Source organism: Caretta caretta, chromosome 6, assembly GCF_965140235.1.
Source record: "Caretta caretta isolate rCarCar2 chromosome 6, rCarCar1.hap1, whole genome shotgun sequence".
Classification (NCBI taxonomy): Eukaryota; Metazoa; Chordata; order Testudines; family Cheloniidae; genus Caretta; species Caretta caretta.
Genome location: NC_134211.1, coordinates 68,606,265 through 68,623,579, shown reverse-complemented (window position 1 = coordinate 68,623,579; position 17,315 = coordinate 68,606,265). Strand labels below are relative to the sequence as shown.

Below are 17,315 nucleotides of genomic sequence, written 5' to 3'. Positions count from 1 at the left end.
TAGCAAACTACAGCATTAGATTTCGGCATGAGCATGCAAACCTACACACTCTTACAAAACATCCAACTTGAAATTCCCAGAGAGGTGTAACCTAAGTAATTAAACATTGTTCAGAGATGACTTCATATTGGATGGGAGCCACATCATGGAGTGGGGTCTGTGACAGTGCTGAGAACCAGCAGCTGAACCAGTACCCTGTAAGCCCAATTCATTTTCCCATAGAAGGGGCTGACTGAGGGAAGCTGGGGCTAATTATTAGTCAGTCTGAGCTGGGAGAGCTAACAAGCTAGTTAAACCATTATCTGAAAAAGCAGAAAGGCACACAGGAAGAAAATGCAAAGGGGGAACGAATGAGAAGGAGTGGCTAGCAGGACCGGGGTAGAGGGAGATCTCTGCATGGAGAGATGTCTTGACTCTGGCAAAAGGGGATAATGTTTGTATGTCACTGTAAACAGAGTTGCTGTGGGAGGACCGTAAACAGGTGGTGGGTGAGATAAACTACACATCAGTGTTTACAAACCAGAGGTGTTAGGGCTATTTGTGTGAGAAGACAGAAGCGGAGGGCCGTGACCTGTCACAGGGCCAAAATCCCAAGTCAGGATTTTTGGTGATCAGTATGTAGATCAAGAAAGTGTAAAAGCTCCTGATCAAACCAACAATGGTGATCACACCTGCATGAGCTAATGGAGGTTCACGATTAGAAGGGAAAATTTTGTCCAAGTGGAAATGGAGAGAACAGTTAATGGACTGGTAACACTACAAAATTGGCAGTCCAGGAAGGCTGAATATTGATCAAAAAGAAAACAGCAGAAGCAAATACACTTGACGGGGAAGGCGACTAGCTCCTATATTGAACACAAAGCAGATTAAAAATTATAAAAGTTATCCAAAAATTGGCAGTCTTCTATTGGCACTCCAACCTGTAGGCACACTCACATTAGCTGCTAAGGCTCACTATCCAAGGAAAAAGGTAAGTCATAGCACTGAGATATGCTGAAGTAGTGGATGGTGATTAAGGCACTGTAGAAAGTATTGTCTATATTAAGTTCTAATTAAAACACAATGGTTATGTAGCTATTTACCAACTTTTCCATAGAGGCACATGATATTACACACAAAAAATATGGTAAGGTGTATTTTTTTATTTTGCTAAGGTTGAAAAGTCAAGCACTCAAAAATGAGGAACTTCCAGAATTAAGGTTACCTATGCAACCTCTATTTGGCCTCCTTGCATATATGTATTTTGATAGTCTTCAGTCACTTGATCACATACTGTTGTTTTCATAGGACACCTGCCACACTCAGCACAGAGGATGGATTGGGCTCACTGAACAAGTAGCTGTTCAGTTTTTTGTTTTATCCTCAATGCATGGCTCAGTGCTTTATTCAAACCCTGCTTGGAATACAGAATGATTAATTTTCTCATGGGCTTTTCTAGAGTTCTCATCATTATCATATCTGAGAGCTTCATGTACATTAACTAATTTAGCTTCACAACTCTCCTGTGAGATGGGGGTGGAGTTCTCCGCATTTTACTGGTGGGGAACTGAGGCACAGAAAGATTAAGGTTAAAAGTGTCTACTAATTTGGATACCCAATTTAAGATGCTTACAGCCTGATTTTTCAGAGTACTGTACTTAGTGTTATTGTTGTTATTATTATTATATCTGCCTCTGACTTCCTTCCCCTTATTCCCATAAGAATCTCTAAGACCATGAGTAGAGGATATTTGGGCTAGATCCGTAAAAAGACTTAGGAGCACAAGTCCAATATTTAGGGACAACCAAGATCCTCAACCCCCCCCCCCCCCACCCAGCGGCTGCCTAACTCTTTAGGCACTGAAATTTCTGCCAGCAGGCATGTGCTCAGTCTAGATGCCTGGATGCCTAAGTCCCAGTGGGATCCTCAAATGAGATGTTCCCTCACCTGCAAAGCCCACACTGATGGCGCTCACTAACCACTCCTAAATTCACATGCCGCTGTGACCAGTCCCTTCATAACTTTTAGTTAAGTGGCTAGGACACCCACCCAGGATCTGAGAGACCCAAATTCATTCCCATCTCTGCCTGATGAGAAGGAGTTTGAGCTTGGTCTCCCCATCCCTGCACATTGCTCTACCCACTGGGGTAAGGGGTATTCTGGGCTAGGTTGGTTTCAGTGTCTCCTGTTGAAGCTGTTCTACTCTGTATAAATCATTAAATATGTGCTGGGCCAGCAAAATAGTGGGAATGACTCTATAGCCCAGTGGTTAGGCACTGGGATCACAGAATCATAGAATATCAGGGTTGGAAGGGACCTCAGGAGGTCATCTAGTCCAACCCCCTGCTCAAAGCAGGACCAATCCCCAATTAAATCATCCCAGCCAGAGCTTTGTCAAGCCTGACCTTGAAAACTTCTAAGGAAGGAGATTCCACCACCTCCCTAGGTAACGCATTCCAGTGTTTCACCACCCTCCTAGTGAAAAAGTTGAAAGCAGCTATCAAATCCCCCCTCATTCTTCTCTTCCGCAGACTAAACAATCCCAGTTCCCTCAGCCTCTCCTCATAAATCATGTGTTCCAGTCCCCCAATCATTTTTGTTGCCCTCCGCTGGATGTTTTCCAATTTTTCCACATCCTTCTTGTAGTGTGGGGCCCAAAACTGGACACAGTACTCCAGATGAGGCCTCACCAATGTCGAATAGAGGGGGAACGATCACGTCCCTTGATCTGCTGGCAATGCCCCTACTTATACATCCCAAAATGCCATTGGTCTTCTTGGCAACAAGAGCACACTGTTGACTCATATCCAGCTTCTCGTCCACTGTAACCTCTAGGTCCTTTTCTGCAGAACTGCTGCCAAGCCATTTGGTCCCTAGTCTGTAGCGGTGCATGGGATTCTTCGGTCCTGAGTCCTAGTCCTTGTTGAACCTCATCAGATTTCTTTTGGCCCAATCCTCTAATTTGTCTAGGGTCCTCTGTATCCTATCCCTACCCTCCAGCATATCTACCTCTCCTCCCAGTTTAGTGTATTCAGCAAACTTGCTGAGGGTGCAATCCACACCATCCTCCATATCCTTAATGAAGATATTGAACAAAACCGGCCCCAGGACCGACCCTTGGGGCACTCCACTTGATACCGGCTGCCCACTAGACATGGAGCCATTGATCACTACCCTTTGAGCCCAACTATCTGGCCAGCTTTCTATCCACCTTATAGTCCATTCATCCAGCCCATACTTCTTTAACTTACTGGCAAGAATACTGCGGGAGACCGTGTCAAAAGCTTTGCTAAAGTCAAAGAACAACACATCCACCACTTTCCCTTCATCCACAGAGCCCGTTATCTCATCATAGAAGGCAATTAGATTAGCCAGGCATGACTTGCCCTTGGTGAATCCATGCTGACTGTTACTGATCACTTTCCTCTCCTCTAAGTGCTTCAGAATTGATTCCTTGAGGACCTGCTCCATGATTTTTCCAGGGACTGAGGTGAGGCTGACTGGCCTATAGTTCCCAGGATCCTCCTTCTTCCCTTTTTTAAAGATGGGCACTACATTAGCCTTTTTCCAGTCATCCAGGACCTCCCCCAATCGCCATGAGTTTTCAAAGATAATGGCCAATGGCTCTGCAATCACATCCGCCAACTCCTGTAGCAATCTCAGATGCAGCGCATCCAGCCCCATGGACTTGTGCTCGTCCAGCTTTTCTAAATAGTTCTGAACCACTTCTTTCTCCACAGAGGGCTGGTCACCTCCTCCCCATGCTGTGCTGCCCAGTGTAGTAGCCTGGGAGCTGACCTTGTTCGTGAAGACAGAGGCAAAAAAAGCACTGAGTACATTAGCTTTTTCCACATCCTCTGTCACTAGGTTGCCTCCCTCGTTCAGTAAGGGCCCACACTTTCCTTGACTTTCTTCTTGTTGCTAACATACCTGAAGAAATCCTTCTTGTTACTCTTAACATCTCTTGCTAGCTGCAACTCCAGGTGTGATTTGGCCTTCCTGATTTCACTCCTGTATGCCCGAGCAATATTTTTATACTCTTCCCTGGTCATTTGTCCAATCTTCCACTTCTTGTAAGCTTCTTTTTTGTGTTTAAGATCAGCAAGGATTTCACTGTTAAGCCAAGCTGGTCGCCTGCCATATTTACTGTTCTTTCTACACATCGGGATGCTTTGTACCTGTAACCTCAATAAGGATTCTTTAAAGTACAGCCAGCTCTCCTGGACTCCTTTTCCCCTCATGTTATTCTCCCAGGGGATCCTGCCCATCAGTTCCCTGAGGTTGTCAAAGTCTGCTTTTCTGAAGTCCAGGGTCCGTATTCTGCTGCTCTCCTTTCTTCCTTGTGTCAGGATCCTGAACTCGACCATCTCATGGTCACTGCCTCCCAGGTTCCCATCCACTTTTGCTTCCCCTACTAATTCTTCCCGGTTTGTGAGCAGCAGGTCAAGAAGAGCTCTGCCCCTAGTTGGTTCCTCCAGCACTTGCACCAGGAAATTGTCCCCTACACTTTCCAAAAACTTCCTGGATTGTCTGTGCACCACTGTATTGCTCTCCCAGCAGATATTAGGGTGATTGAAGTCTCCCATGAGAACCAGGGCCTGCAATCTAGTAACTTCAGTTAGTTGCCGGAAGAAAGCCTCGTCCACCTCATCCCTCTGGTCCGGTGGTCTATAGCAGACTCCCACCACGACATCACCCTTGTTGCTCACACTATTAAACTTAATCCAGAGACCCTCAGGTTTTTCTGCAGTTTCATACCAGAGCTCTGAGCAGTCATACCGCTCTCTTACATACAATGCAACTCCCCCACCTTTTCTGCCCTACCTGTCCTTCCTGAACAGTTTATATCCATCCATGACAGTACTCCAGTCATGTGAGTTATCCCACCAAGTCTCTGTTATTCCAACAGAGATGTCAGAAACCCAGGTTCCAGTCCTTCCACTCTAGTGCTATGCCTTTCTCTCTGGCCTTGACAAATGCAGTCTTGTCCCACTCATATCCATTCAGAATGCCACTCCAAAGTAATTTTCCTAGCCCGATGCTTTGACCGTGTCATTCCGCTTTTTGAATCCCTTCACTGGATCCACCTTCTCTGTCGTATCAAAAGTAAAAGTTGCTTTGTCTTCACTTTCAAGGCCCTTCATTGTCAATCCCCACCCCACCTCTCATCTACTCATGTTGTCAATGCTCACCTCCCATCAGCCCATGATGCCAGCTTCCATTGCCAACTTGTTAAATTTTCAAACAAGCACCGTTATGCTTTCTCCCAAGTAGCCCCTAACACTTGGGAGGTGCTCCCTGTAAACATCTTCAAGGCAACCTCATTGTCAACTTTCAAATCACTCCTCAAAACTCTCCTTACATTGATGCCTACAAAAACTTAACAATGGTTGGGCAGCTGGTGTGCAGAGATCACTGCCGATTATGCTGATTAATATTTTCTTATTGCTTTCTTGTGCTTCCCTGGCTGTCTGTATCCATCTGTTGTCTCTTGTCTTATACTTAGATTGTGAGCTCTGTGTTTGTACAGCTCCTGGCACAATGGGATCCTGGACCATGACTAGGGCTCCTAGTCATGGAACATGGTGTTCCAAATGTCAGTATGGAAACACAGTAGCATTTGCTGATAATGCCTGTTATTTGTACTTTATCTGCATGTAAAAAACTCTTCTCAAAATAATTAAAATAGTTAACATTTACACCACACTGAACATATTTCAATCTTTGTACAGCATAAACAAACTAATCCTCAGCACCTCTAAGAAGTATGTATTTAAATATTATTCTAATTTTTCAGATAGAATCTGAAACAGAGATAGATGTAGCCCTTGGCTACAGAGTGAGTCAGCAGTTAAGCTCGGACTAGACCTCAGATGTGTCCTTGATTACAATCAATTATTCACACCGCTAAATCATTCAGCCTCATTTTTAATTCTTGTCTAACTGGTCTCATTAAAAATCCTAATGAACCAGGTATTACTTAAACAATCACCAAACTAATCTGCTTGCTGCTGTAGGTTCCTGCTTGTGGATAGCTCAGTCACAAGGGCAAGGTTCTTTTTCAGCACATATTTGCGTCACTTCCTCTGGCCATATCTTGTGATTATTAGAAGCTGTCTTACAGTAGCATCTAGAGACCCTAATTGATATCAAGGCCCCCTTAGGCCTGGCACTGTACAAACACATGTAAGAGCTTACATTCTAAATAGACGTGACAAAGGAAGTATTATTATCCACAATTTACAGAGGAGGAACTGAGGCATCGAGACATCAGTTGACTTGCTAGGTCTTATATACTTTCCAAGGAACTGGTTTGTATGTAAACCCCATATGATCTCAGGAGAATCAGTTCTGTGGTATATAGAACTATCTGGGACAAAAGTTCCAAGAGAACTCTTGATTATTATGAGTGAATGATTGAAGTGGTTCCTGGCTCCTAGGCAGTTGATTCCAAGCAATCTTCTCCGAAATCATTCCTGTCTCACAAGTAAAGGAAGACAGAAGGCAGAAGATTCTGGAAGTGAATTGCTGACTAAGTGATGTATGGTGGAGGGGTTTGTTTTTGTGGAACATTGGTACACCTTCTACGGGAGGTTGTATAGTTTGGATGGTGTCCACCTTAGTAGAAGGGAAACCTATCTCCTCAAGGACAGACTGGCTAGAATATCAGGAGGGCGTTAAACTAATAATAATAATAGGGGAGGGTAAAAAAGGGAAGATGTGAGCACTGATTTAGAACAAAATTAATCAAGGAACCTAAGGACAGAAGAGAAGAAATTCTTTAATTGCCTAAACAGCAATATTAGGAGCCGGCTAACAAACAAGAGGAATTGGAATTGCTGATTTATGAGCATAAATTCAGTCTAGTTGGTATTACTGAAACCTGGTGGGATGAGTCACACTACTGGAATGTTAAAATCAATGGTTATAACCTATTCAGGAAAGATCAAGTGGGCAAAAGGGGAGCGGGAATGCACTCTGTCAAAATGGCACTACCTGTTTCCAAATAACTGATAACTCAGAAAAAAGTATCTTGAGTGTTTATGGATCAGTGTTCTAACACATAACAAGCAGAAGATAGGGTATTAGTTGGGGTCTGCTACAGACCACCAAATCACACTAGGGAATAGGATGACTGACTACTTATGCATCTATTTATAATGTGTAGGGAAAAAAGCTGCATGATCATGGGGGACTTCAATTTGAGAGACACATGCTGGAGATCTCTCATGCTGCCAGTACTAAAACATCCTAGGAATTTCTAAATATTATATAGATGACATTTTCCTAACTCAAAAAGTGTTGCATCTGAGACAGGGGAATTTTATATTAGACCTCATCTTGACAGATAAATAGGAATTGATCACAGAAATAAAAATTAATGGAAGCTTAGGTACAAGTGATCATGACTTGATCACATTTATAATGTGGAAAAGGAATAAAGTCCAGACCAATTATATATATACTTGGGGTTTTCAAAGGGCCAATTTCCACAAATTTGAGAACAATTATGAGCCAGAACAGCCGTGAGGAGGAAGTTAATGAGGAAAATGTGAATGATAATTGGGAATTGTTTAATAACACTTTACTAGAAGCCCAAAAAGCCACAGTCCCACAGCTATAGCACAATGGGGTCCTGGCTCCATGACAGCCGCTACTACAATACAAATAAATAATAAATAATAATAATTAATAATGATAATAATTTGATTGTCTGATTATAGTTTGACAATATTCTGAACACTCATGATAGCCCAGACACTCTTCACTACTCCAAGTATCTGTGATAAACTGCACTTCTACTGTATTTGGGTAACAATACAGTTATTTGTCCTCATGGAACTGGACCCTAGATAATATTCTCTGGAAATAATTTGGGTGCACGGGTCCATTTCACAACACACATATGGCCAAATTCATTGCTGCTTTACTCATTCTGCTGATTTAATTGAAGTCAGATTCATCCTTGGAATTAAGTTACCTCACGAATGAATTGCCCTTGTTGCTCATCTGTATTCTCAGTAATTCTAGAACTATGAGGAGCCCCAAAGGAACAGTAAAGGTACTCACAAAAGTCTTCCTGAGGAAGATTTCTCATTCGTATGATTCTTACGGTGAGCAAGTAGCAAAGCGATGCTTCCTTGGTAGAAAAATGACACATAAAATACATGTGTGAACATTATCATATGGAATGTTTTTATTTATTGTAATTTATAACAACGCATTAAAAGGAGCCCGACGGCTACTCGTGGAGCCTATTTAAAATAACAAATTGGTCAAAAATAAGACCCACTCAACAACAACAACAACAAAAAAATCCCAGAAAACTCCACCCTTAACATAACTCAGTAATAGATGGAACTTTCCCTACCGAAACTCCATCCCCCATTTCACAAAAATCACTCCTGTTGGACCCCAAACTCTTCAGCTGCCCAGGCAAGATGTAGAGCAGAGAAGAAAGGCATAGGAAAGAAATAACTCACAGATGAGGAACCTTAATTAGCAAACAATACAATTTTCATATATTAATAATCTAAGACAGTTTCTGGATTGAAATTGTCTCTCGTACCTAAAACATCCCAGCATGAGATCGCGATTAAACAAAATCAGGAATATTCTCTTTGGTTTTGTGTGATGGTTTAAGAAAATCCTGTGGTGTTTTAGAATCAAATTCAAGGCCCATTTAGAGGCTTCTACTTTTTATGCAGTTTTTTGATGAAAGGAGAAAAAATTAGAGAAACTTTGGTTTGTTTATTTCAAAAGGTAGAATTTTAATTTTGTAAGAACTAGTGGCCACCAATACAGACCACATGGTTAGTTTCTCTCCTGTATTAGGTGAGTGGCAACTAATCATAGCAAATCTCTTTGTAGTGTAGGCCTGCCACTTAGGCCTCCTTTACTCTCAGCATGGTAAGGAATTCTTCACCCTAGCACTTGTGGAAGTCCTAGTGTAGACTGGATGATGGTGCTTTTCCCTCTGTGTGGTCTGGGCTTTCTCTATGACTGTGTGGGGCCTTGAGTAAGTCCGAAAAATGTCGTTCTAAAAAGTCTTCCTGGCTTGTGTTTCCACAGCACCCAGATTCAGTCTGGAACCTCAGCCTCTCCTGCTTTCTGCCAATAACCCATCAGAAAGGGAAAATCTCAAAGCCAAAGCCTTGCAGTCTACACAGCCCACAGCACTGAGTCTCAGAGCCAAGGTCAACAGATACAGGCTCATGGGCTTTCTCTATGGCACTGAAAACACCTGTGTAGATGTTGCCTCTCAGTCGGAGCTCAGGCTCTGAAGCTCATCCTTCTCCCTAGGCTTCAGAGCCTGAGCTGCAGCCGGAGCCTGAATGTCTACATAGCTGTTTTTAGCACCATAGCACGAGCCCAAGTCATAGAATCATAGAATCATAGAATATCAGGGTTGGAAGGGACCTCAGGAGTTCATCTAGCCCAACCCCCTGCTCAAAGCAGGACCAATCCCCAATTTTTGCCCCAGATCCCTAAATGGTCCCCTCAAGGATTGAACTCACAACCCTGGGTTTAGCAGGCCAATGCTCAAACCACTGAGCTATCCCTCCCCCCCTGAGCTATCCCTCCCCCCCAGGAAGCCTCTCCATCTCCCTCCTTGTACTTCTTCAAAGGAGGGAGAGATACGCAGTGATCTTCCCTATTCATCCTACTCCAAGATATAGGAATCACTTTGAAGGGGGCTGGTAGTCCTTTAACAAGCCAGTCTCCAAGACAAGAGAAAATGAGATTTACTCTTTATAGGGGAGGGCAATTTAGAGAGATCTTGCTCTTTCATTCCAAAATGCTGCATATGGTCCAGTCCTACCAGCAAAATGGCTGACATTAAAGTTACCCTACCAAAGGCCATGAACAAAATAGCATCTCCTGAAACCAGGAACCCTAGCCATTTGCACTATTAATGGAAATAGCAGTTCCTTCATGCTCCTAGGACTTTTACCCCACTGGAGGTTAACATTCCCTTTAAATAAAGCCTTAAACAAACAAATAACCCACCCACCCCCGCAAAAAAAACCCCACTAACCCCCCCCCCAAAATGGAAGGAGCCTTTTGTAATAATTATGAGCTGGCCTCAGCTTAGATAGAAACAACCATTTTCAACTGCTTCAGTGTGTTTCCTCGTGTTAGTGGCAAACATACAAGAAGGCAAAAATAGCTACTCAAAAGTTCTAAAGGAAGACAAAGAGAACCTCAGTTAATGCCCATTTCACAGCCCTAATGGGATTTCACATGACTCAATAAGGGTATGTCTACACTACAAAATTAGGTCGAATTTATAGAAGTCGGTTTTTTAGAAATCGGTTTTATATATTCGAGTGTGTGTCCCCCCACAGAAAATGCTCTAAGTGCATTAAGTGCATTAACTTGGCGGAGTGCTTCCACAGTACCGAGGCTAGCGTCGACTTCCAGAGTGTTGCACTGTGGGTAGCTATCCCACAGTTCCCGCAGTCTCCGCTGCCCATTGGAATTCTGGGTTGAGATCCCAATGCCTGATGGGGCTAAAACATTGTTGCGGGTGGTTCTGGGTACATATCGTCAGGCCCCCGTTCCCTCCCTCCCTCCATGAAAGCAAAGGCAGACAATCGTTTCACGCCTTTTTTCCTGAGTTACCTGTGCAGACGCCATACCACGGCAAGCATGGAGCCCGCTCAGCTCACTGTCACCGTATGTCTCCTGGGTGCTGGCAGACGCGGTACGGCATTGCTACACAGCAGCAGCAACCCATTGCCTTGTGGCAGGAGACGGTGCAATAGGATTGGTAGCCGTCATCGTCATGTCCGAGGTGCTCCTGGTCGTCTCTGTGAGGTCGATCAGGAGCGCCTGGGCAGACATGGGCGCAGTGACTAAATTTGGAGTGACTTGATCAGGTCATTCTCTTTAGTCCTGCAGTCAGTCCTATTGAACCACCTTATGGTGAGCAGGCAGGTGATACGGATTGCTAGCAGTCCTATTGCATCATCTTCTGCCGGGCAGGCAAGAGATGAGGATGGCTAGCAGTCCTATTGTACCATCTTCTGCCAAGCAGCCATGAGATGTAGATGGCATGCAGTCCTTCTGCACCGTCTGCTGCCAGCCAAAGATGTAAAAGATAGATGGAGTGGATCAAAACAAGAAATAGACCAGATTTGTTTTGTACTCATTTGCAAACCACCCCCCCGCCCTGCTCCCCGTCTAGGGGACTCATTCCTCTAGGTCACACTGCAGTCACTCACAGAGAAGGTGCAGCGAGGTAAATCTAGCCATGTATCAATCAGAGGCCAGACTAACCTCCTTGTTCCAATAAGAACAATAACTTAGGTGCACCATTTCTTATTGGAACCCTCCGTGAAGTCCTGCCTGAAATACTCCTTGATGTAAAGCCACCCCCTTTGTTGATTTTAACTCCCTGTAAGCCAACCCTGTAAGCCGTGTCGTCAGTCGCCCCTCCCTGCGTCAGAGCAACGGCAAACAATCATGCATCTGAGTTGAGAGTGCTGTCCAGAGCAGTCACAATGGAGCACTCTGGGATAGCTCCCGGAGGCCAATACCGTCGAATTGCGTCCACAGTACCCCAAATTCGACCCAGCAAGGCTGATGTAAACGCTAATCCATGTGTCAAGGGTGGAGTAAGGAAATCGATTTTAAGAGCCCTTTAAGTCGAAATAAAGTGCTTCATCGTGTGGACGGGTGCAGGTTTACATCGATTTAACGCTGCTAAATTCGACCTAAAGTCCTAGTGTAGATCAGGGCTAAAACTTTCTGATAATGTATTAGACAGAAAAGACAAGTGGGATTTCTTCTGTAAATGGTCACACTTCCTATATATCCAATGCCACAGACCTGGGCATGCTTTCCTAAAATGAATACAATCACTATCGTGCTACAACAGGCAGTAATTGACCACCTCAACCATACCCAGAAATCAGGCAAACATTTGTGCATATAGATAAGCCTTTCATTGTATTATGCTCTGCAGTTAGATGAGCTTTGCACCATTTTACTTGGCTTATGTCTTGGGCTAAATATTGTTATTAACACAGGAAGCTTCCCTATACCTCTGTCAGGTAAGCATTTTCATCATATTACAGATGGACAGCTGAGTCACACAGACATAAAATGACTTGCCCAAGGTCACACAGGAAGTCTGAGGCAGAGACAGGGAATAGAATCCAGATCTCCCATCTCACAAGCCTGTGCCTTAACCAACCGTCCTTCATAGTTTACTATGGAAAATTGAACATGTTTGACCTTGTTTCATACCAGTGTTAACACTGGGACTTCAGAATTTCAATTCAAGAATTCAGTGCTGCCAACTCCTGCAATTTTACCTCAAGCCTCACCATATTTGGTGTTTATCCTAAAGCCTCAGCCTCTGGAGTTATGTGACTATATAAGACTCACTGCTTTCATTTAAAAAAAAAAGTTTCTAGCTCTTATGGTGGCAGAAAAAAACTTGAAAATGTGAATTCAAACGGTTCAAAAGCCAGAGGCAAATATATTTGGGGGGTGGGGGGGGGGGGAGGGTATTACTTTTAAAAAAATCTCATGATTGCTAAATGCTTGGGGGTGGCAATTCTGAGCATTACTAAAGTTGCTACATTTAGATGAGGCTGTGAGAAGAGGAGCAGAGAGTTGAAGTGATGGGGAGGAGCCTTGTACTGAATACACACAGTTTTCCTACTGGTTTAACTGTATCTGTTCAGAAGCTTAAGCTATTCTATTCTAAGCATCTTTGTATCCCTGAATCCGCATCCACACTAGGGGGTTGTACCACTTTAATTGTGTCTGTTGCAAAACAAAAGGACATTTCAAAACAGATACAGTTAAAGCAGTACAAAAACTGTTGTAAGACCAGGTTTTACATTCCTTGTTAGTTGCTCTTCCAGCTATATTACATCCCCTTTTTAAGAGCCAGCATGCAAGATACACACCCACTGAATGCCAGATCAGTGCAAATTATGTTATGTTCCCACTTACATCAACTTGCAGACCCAACAGGTAACTTGTCACCATTTGTCTGCTTTCAGTTAGACTTTTAAAATGAGAAGTTCCCTCCATTGAAGTTGCCAGAGTAACTCTACTGATAGTGATTTACATAGTTTTGGACAATTTTTGAAATTATATGAACAAATATTTTATACCCTATGGATTTCTGTGGAACTTAAACTTTTCTTGTACAGAAAAGAGGCCAATTTCCCCACATTTCCCATGAGTCATATTCCTGAGTCACATTCTATTATAGACACCATTAGTGAACTTGAGATAGCTTTTCATTTAAATCCATCCAGTTTTGCTTTGAGGCAACAGCTGTATATAATGCATAGCCAGCAGTAAGCAATCCAGCAATGGACAGAAATATTTGCATTGATATTCCTAATGTGTAATAAACACAAATTACATCTATAACTGATTTCCAAGCAATCCTGCAGGCATCACCACTTTCTTCCCTCAGAAGCCTTTTATTGTGATGACTTTCTTCCAGCAGAGCTTGAAGGAACATTTGTTTTGGAAGTTGGGGTTTATCATTAAAAATACAAAGGACTTCAAACAATCGTGTTATGAATGTGAGATACTGGGCCACATTCTCCTTTCACTTTAGTATAAATGAGGAGTAACTCGATTAAAGTTAGTGCAGATATGCTGGTGTAAAAATGATACAAGTGAACCAAGAATCAGACCCACTGCTATGATAGTTACTCCTGGGGGAATTCTGTGCCACTGCACATGTGCAGAATTCAAGTCCCCTGCAGATTTCTTTGCTTCACCACAGAAAAATGGCTTTCTGACAGGGAAGCAAAGGGAAGCCACAAGAGTGGTCATACGACCCTCCCCAGCAGTATGTTTTCCCTTCCCAGGGATGCTGGCAGAGAGGTAAATCACTTTGGGGCAGGGGATGGGACTGGGGAAGACCTAGCTGGTGGCTCCTACCCTGCGCCGGGCTCAGCTGCTAGTCCCGGCTGGGCTGGGAAAGACAGGACTTCCTCTTCCCCTGCACGGCATCCAGGGCTGGGTCAGACTCATCCCCACATTTCTCCCCAGGCTGCAGGAAGCTGTACTAACTACCCCCTCCCCCACTTCCTGCACCCATCACTCCTCAACTGCTCAGGGAGCTGCTCCCCATCTGATTAACCCCCATGCATCCAGACCCCTTCAAAACCAGATCCTCCCACTGAGCCTCACTCCCCATACCCAGAACTCCCCCTGCCAAGCCCCACTCCCCCTGCACCTGGACCACCCCGATGAGCCACCCACACCCAGATCTCCACTCCATTGAGCTCCACCCCACACTCTCCCAGCATCTGGACCCCTCCACTGAACCCCCCATAACCAGACCCCCATGCTGAGCTCTATCCCCCCCCTCACCCAGACCCTTCCCCCGCTGAGCCCCAACCACTTTCACCTGGATCCCCCCTGCAGAGTCCCATTATCATTGCACCCAGAACCCCCCAACAAGCCCCTCTGCATCCAGATCCCCCCCACCACATGGATCCCCCACTGAGCCACCAACACCCAGGTTGTGCCACACAGAACCCTCTCAGCCCATATCTGGATCCCCCACACTAAGCCCTTCCACACTTGGATCTTGCTGGGTTGAACCTGCCTGCCCACACCTGGTGCACCTGACATGGAGGGGCAGGGCCCTGGGGTGTTTCTGGGGCAGGCCCAGTCCTTCCACTGTGTCAGAGTTGGGTGCAATCTCACCACTGAGTCCATGTCCCGGTGGGGAGCTGCAGAGTGATCTCCCACCTCTGTGCAGCCAGTGGCCTGTGCTCCCCAATGCGATGTTGGAGCCTCCACATTTATTTGACAAATAAAATTTACAAAATATTGCAGAATTTTAAATATTTTGGTGCAGAATTTTAATTTTTTTGTCACAGAATGCCCTCAGGAGTAATGAAGCTATGAAATTAATATATGTTGCCTGTTACAAACCATACAGAGAGAAATATAGCACAAAAGAATGATTGGATTCAGATAGTGTTAATTTATAATGAAAGAGATGCTGGAGCTCAAGCAATTAGGTGCCAGGGCTCAAACAATTTTTTTACATTCATAACTGGTGCAGCAAGCCCAGATGTGTCAGGGTGATGAATTGCCAAGACTAGAGGTGCCAGGACTCAGCCCTGGTAAGCCCTGGCACAAATTAAGCTCTGGATTCAGATGATTAACATAAGGAAATTTCAACCTGGAACCTAATATCACTAAATATTCAACACTTTGATAATTAGTAAATTCATCTCAAAACTCCTGCCCCCACTCGCCCTCAAAAAGATCCATAAACTTATTTATTCTCCCCAAAATGTTGTCTATTTTATGGTACCTTATAGTCAGCATCCCACTGTACTGCTTGCTGCTTCATCCATTTAGTTCCTACATTTCCCAGTGGGTCTGTTTTGCTGTTTAAGTCCTGAGAGGGGGAAAAGAAGCAAGAATGGGCAAGTGGTAATATTTGAAAATATTTTTCCAATTTCACAATATAAATTCATAATTGCAGCATCATATTTTGACTTCAAAGTGTGGAGCTGCTGCTTATTCACTCCCAGTATGGCACAGGTTAGTCTGTACTTCCTTTTTGTTTTTATTGACAAGGCTGTGAGTAAAAGTGGGAAAAAAAGTGAAAAAAAATACAGAAGTGTCAACCATTTCTATAAAATATGGTAAGAGTGCTAACTCCTCACAACTGTAGATGTCAGAGGAACAGCAACCCTGCCTGATAAGGCAGGACTGAAACTCCATGCACTCGGTTGTGCAGTTCTGAATCAGGGTCTCAGCAAATCTTATTTGGTTTTATTTATTTTTTCTTACCTCATGGAAGCCAGCAGGTGATTCCATTGTGGTCTCTGCTACATTCAAGTCAGGCACTATCAATGGTACTTGAGTACTAGGTTCCACAGCTGGCAGTGACTCCTGAAACATATGTGCAGACTTGAAATCAGCCGGGGTTGCTGAGTAGGTGCTGTATACATATTGACACAGAGCCCTACCCATCTGTGATTCTCTTAACAGAAAGAATCCCCGCCCACTTTCCTCACAATAAGAGCAAGTCTGTTGCAAGAGCGGGATATTCTTTTGCAACTGAAGTGATGGAGGAACAGGATATGCAGAGGCCAAAGGGGCACATACTTTGTGTTTTTAGGCACTGCCCATACAGGGAGCAGTGGGAAGCAGTGTGCCACTCCTTTGAGATTCAAATCCCACTTTTGCTCTCCTGTTGCAATGAGGACAGAGAGTGGGAGCAAGTTGCTACAGCCATTAAGAGAAGGCCTGATACTTGTCCCCTGCCCAATGTCCAGCCAGCTTGGCTCCACCCCCTCCCAGATCACCTGCTGGGGGTCAAGGAGCACAGTGGAATAACTGTCACCAAAGCTGAGGGAGACACAGACCTCCTTCATAGTACCACAGGCATCCCCTTGACTCCTGCCATTATAATTTACCTCCTACAATTCCACCATCAATAAGCCTGAACACACTTCTCTCTCCTCAAACATTCCCCCTCCCTCACGCCTTCCAAATTTCCAATTTCTCTTCCCTCTCCCTCCAAAAATACCTCCATCTCTCCAAGGCTCCTTCCAACCCTATGTCCCCCTGAATTTCCCTCTCCAAGTCTCCCTTTAAGGCCCTTCTCTGAGTTTGTGTCCCCTCCAGGGTCCCCCAAAAGCTTGTCCTCCCAAGACCCTCCCTATGAATATGTCTCCTCTGAGGCTGTTTCATTACAAGGTCCCCCCTTAGCTGTGGTTGTCCCCAAGATTCCCTTTGAGTCTGGATTCCACCCCTGCTTCAACCCTGAAGGTCACCCCACAGCCCAAGTCCTTCCCTAGTTTCCCTATCTTCAATTCCCGAACTTCTTTAATGGCGAGGGAAGGAGGAGCTGCTGCTGGGCAGGGGTTGGTGCAGCATTAGGAATATGCCACACAGGTGTCCTTCTAGGACACCAAATTTTATGGGCACCTGTGATTGTGATTTAGTCACACAACCCCTCACGAGCTGTGAGCTGCAGCTGTGTGATTTTCAGGGGCACAGAGTTCTGTGTCTTTAAGGGCACCCTATGCACTCACACATTTGCGTACACCAATAACCAAAAGCTGGAGCTATCACTCCAGTACAGCTCCTGCATGGCTGGCCACTATAGAGCCTCAGGTTTCAGCCTTTAAAGGGCAGCTCCCTTGTATCGGCTTCACTACGAACACTACTCTGGCTGAGTACTCCCCTGAACAACTTTTGGAGGCGGCAAAATATAGTGCCAGCCCTGGTCCAGTGGAATTCAGGTGTCCATGCTGTGAGGCCCAAGACTATGTATATATTTTTGCACTCAGTGTAACGTGACACACCAGCTACTCCTG

General features: G+C 44.5%; 1 protein-coding gene across 1 annotated transcript in view; it reads right to left on the bottom strand.

Annotated features, from left to right (window-relative positions):
• The window catches only part of LOC125639120 (cytosolic phospholipase A2 epsilon), a 65,094-nt gene extending 49,203 nt beyond the window's left edge, over positions 1 to 15,891 (bottom strand). The window contains exons 1-3 of the mRNA XM_048855660.2: positions 15,781 to 15,891; positions 15,296 to 15,382; positions 8,050 to 8,119 (exon numbers count right to left, since the gene is read on the bottom strand). Of these exons, the coding sequence (XP_048711617.2) occupies positions 8,050 to 8,119; positions 15,296 to 15,382; positions 15,781 to 15,891 (268 nt within the window). The remainder of the gene's footprint in view (positions 1 to 8,049; positions 8,120 to 15,295; positions 15,383 to 15,780) is intronic.
• Positions 15,892 to 17,315: the final 1,424 nt, after the last annotated feature.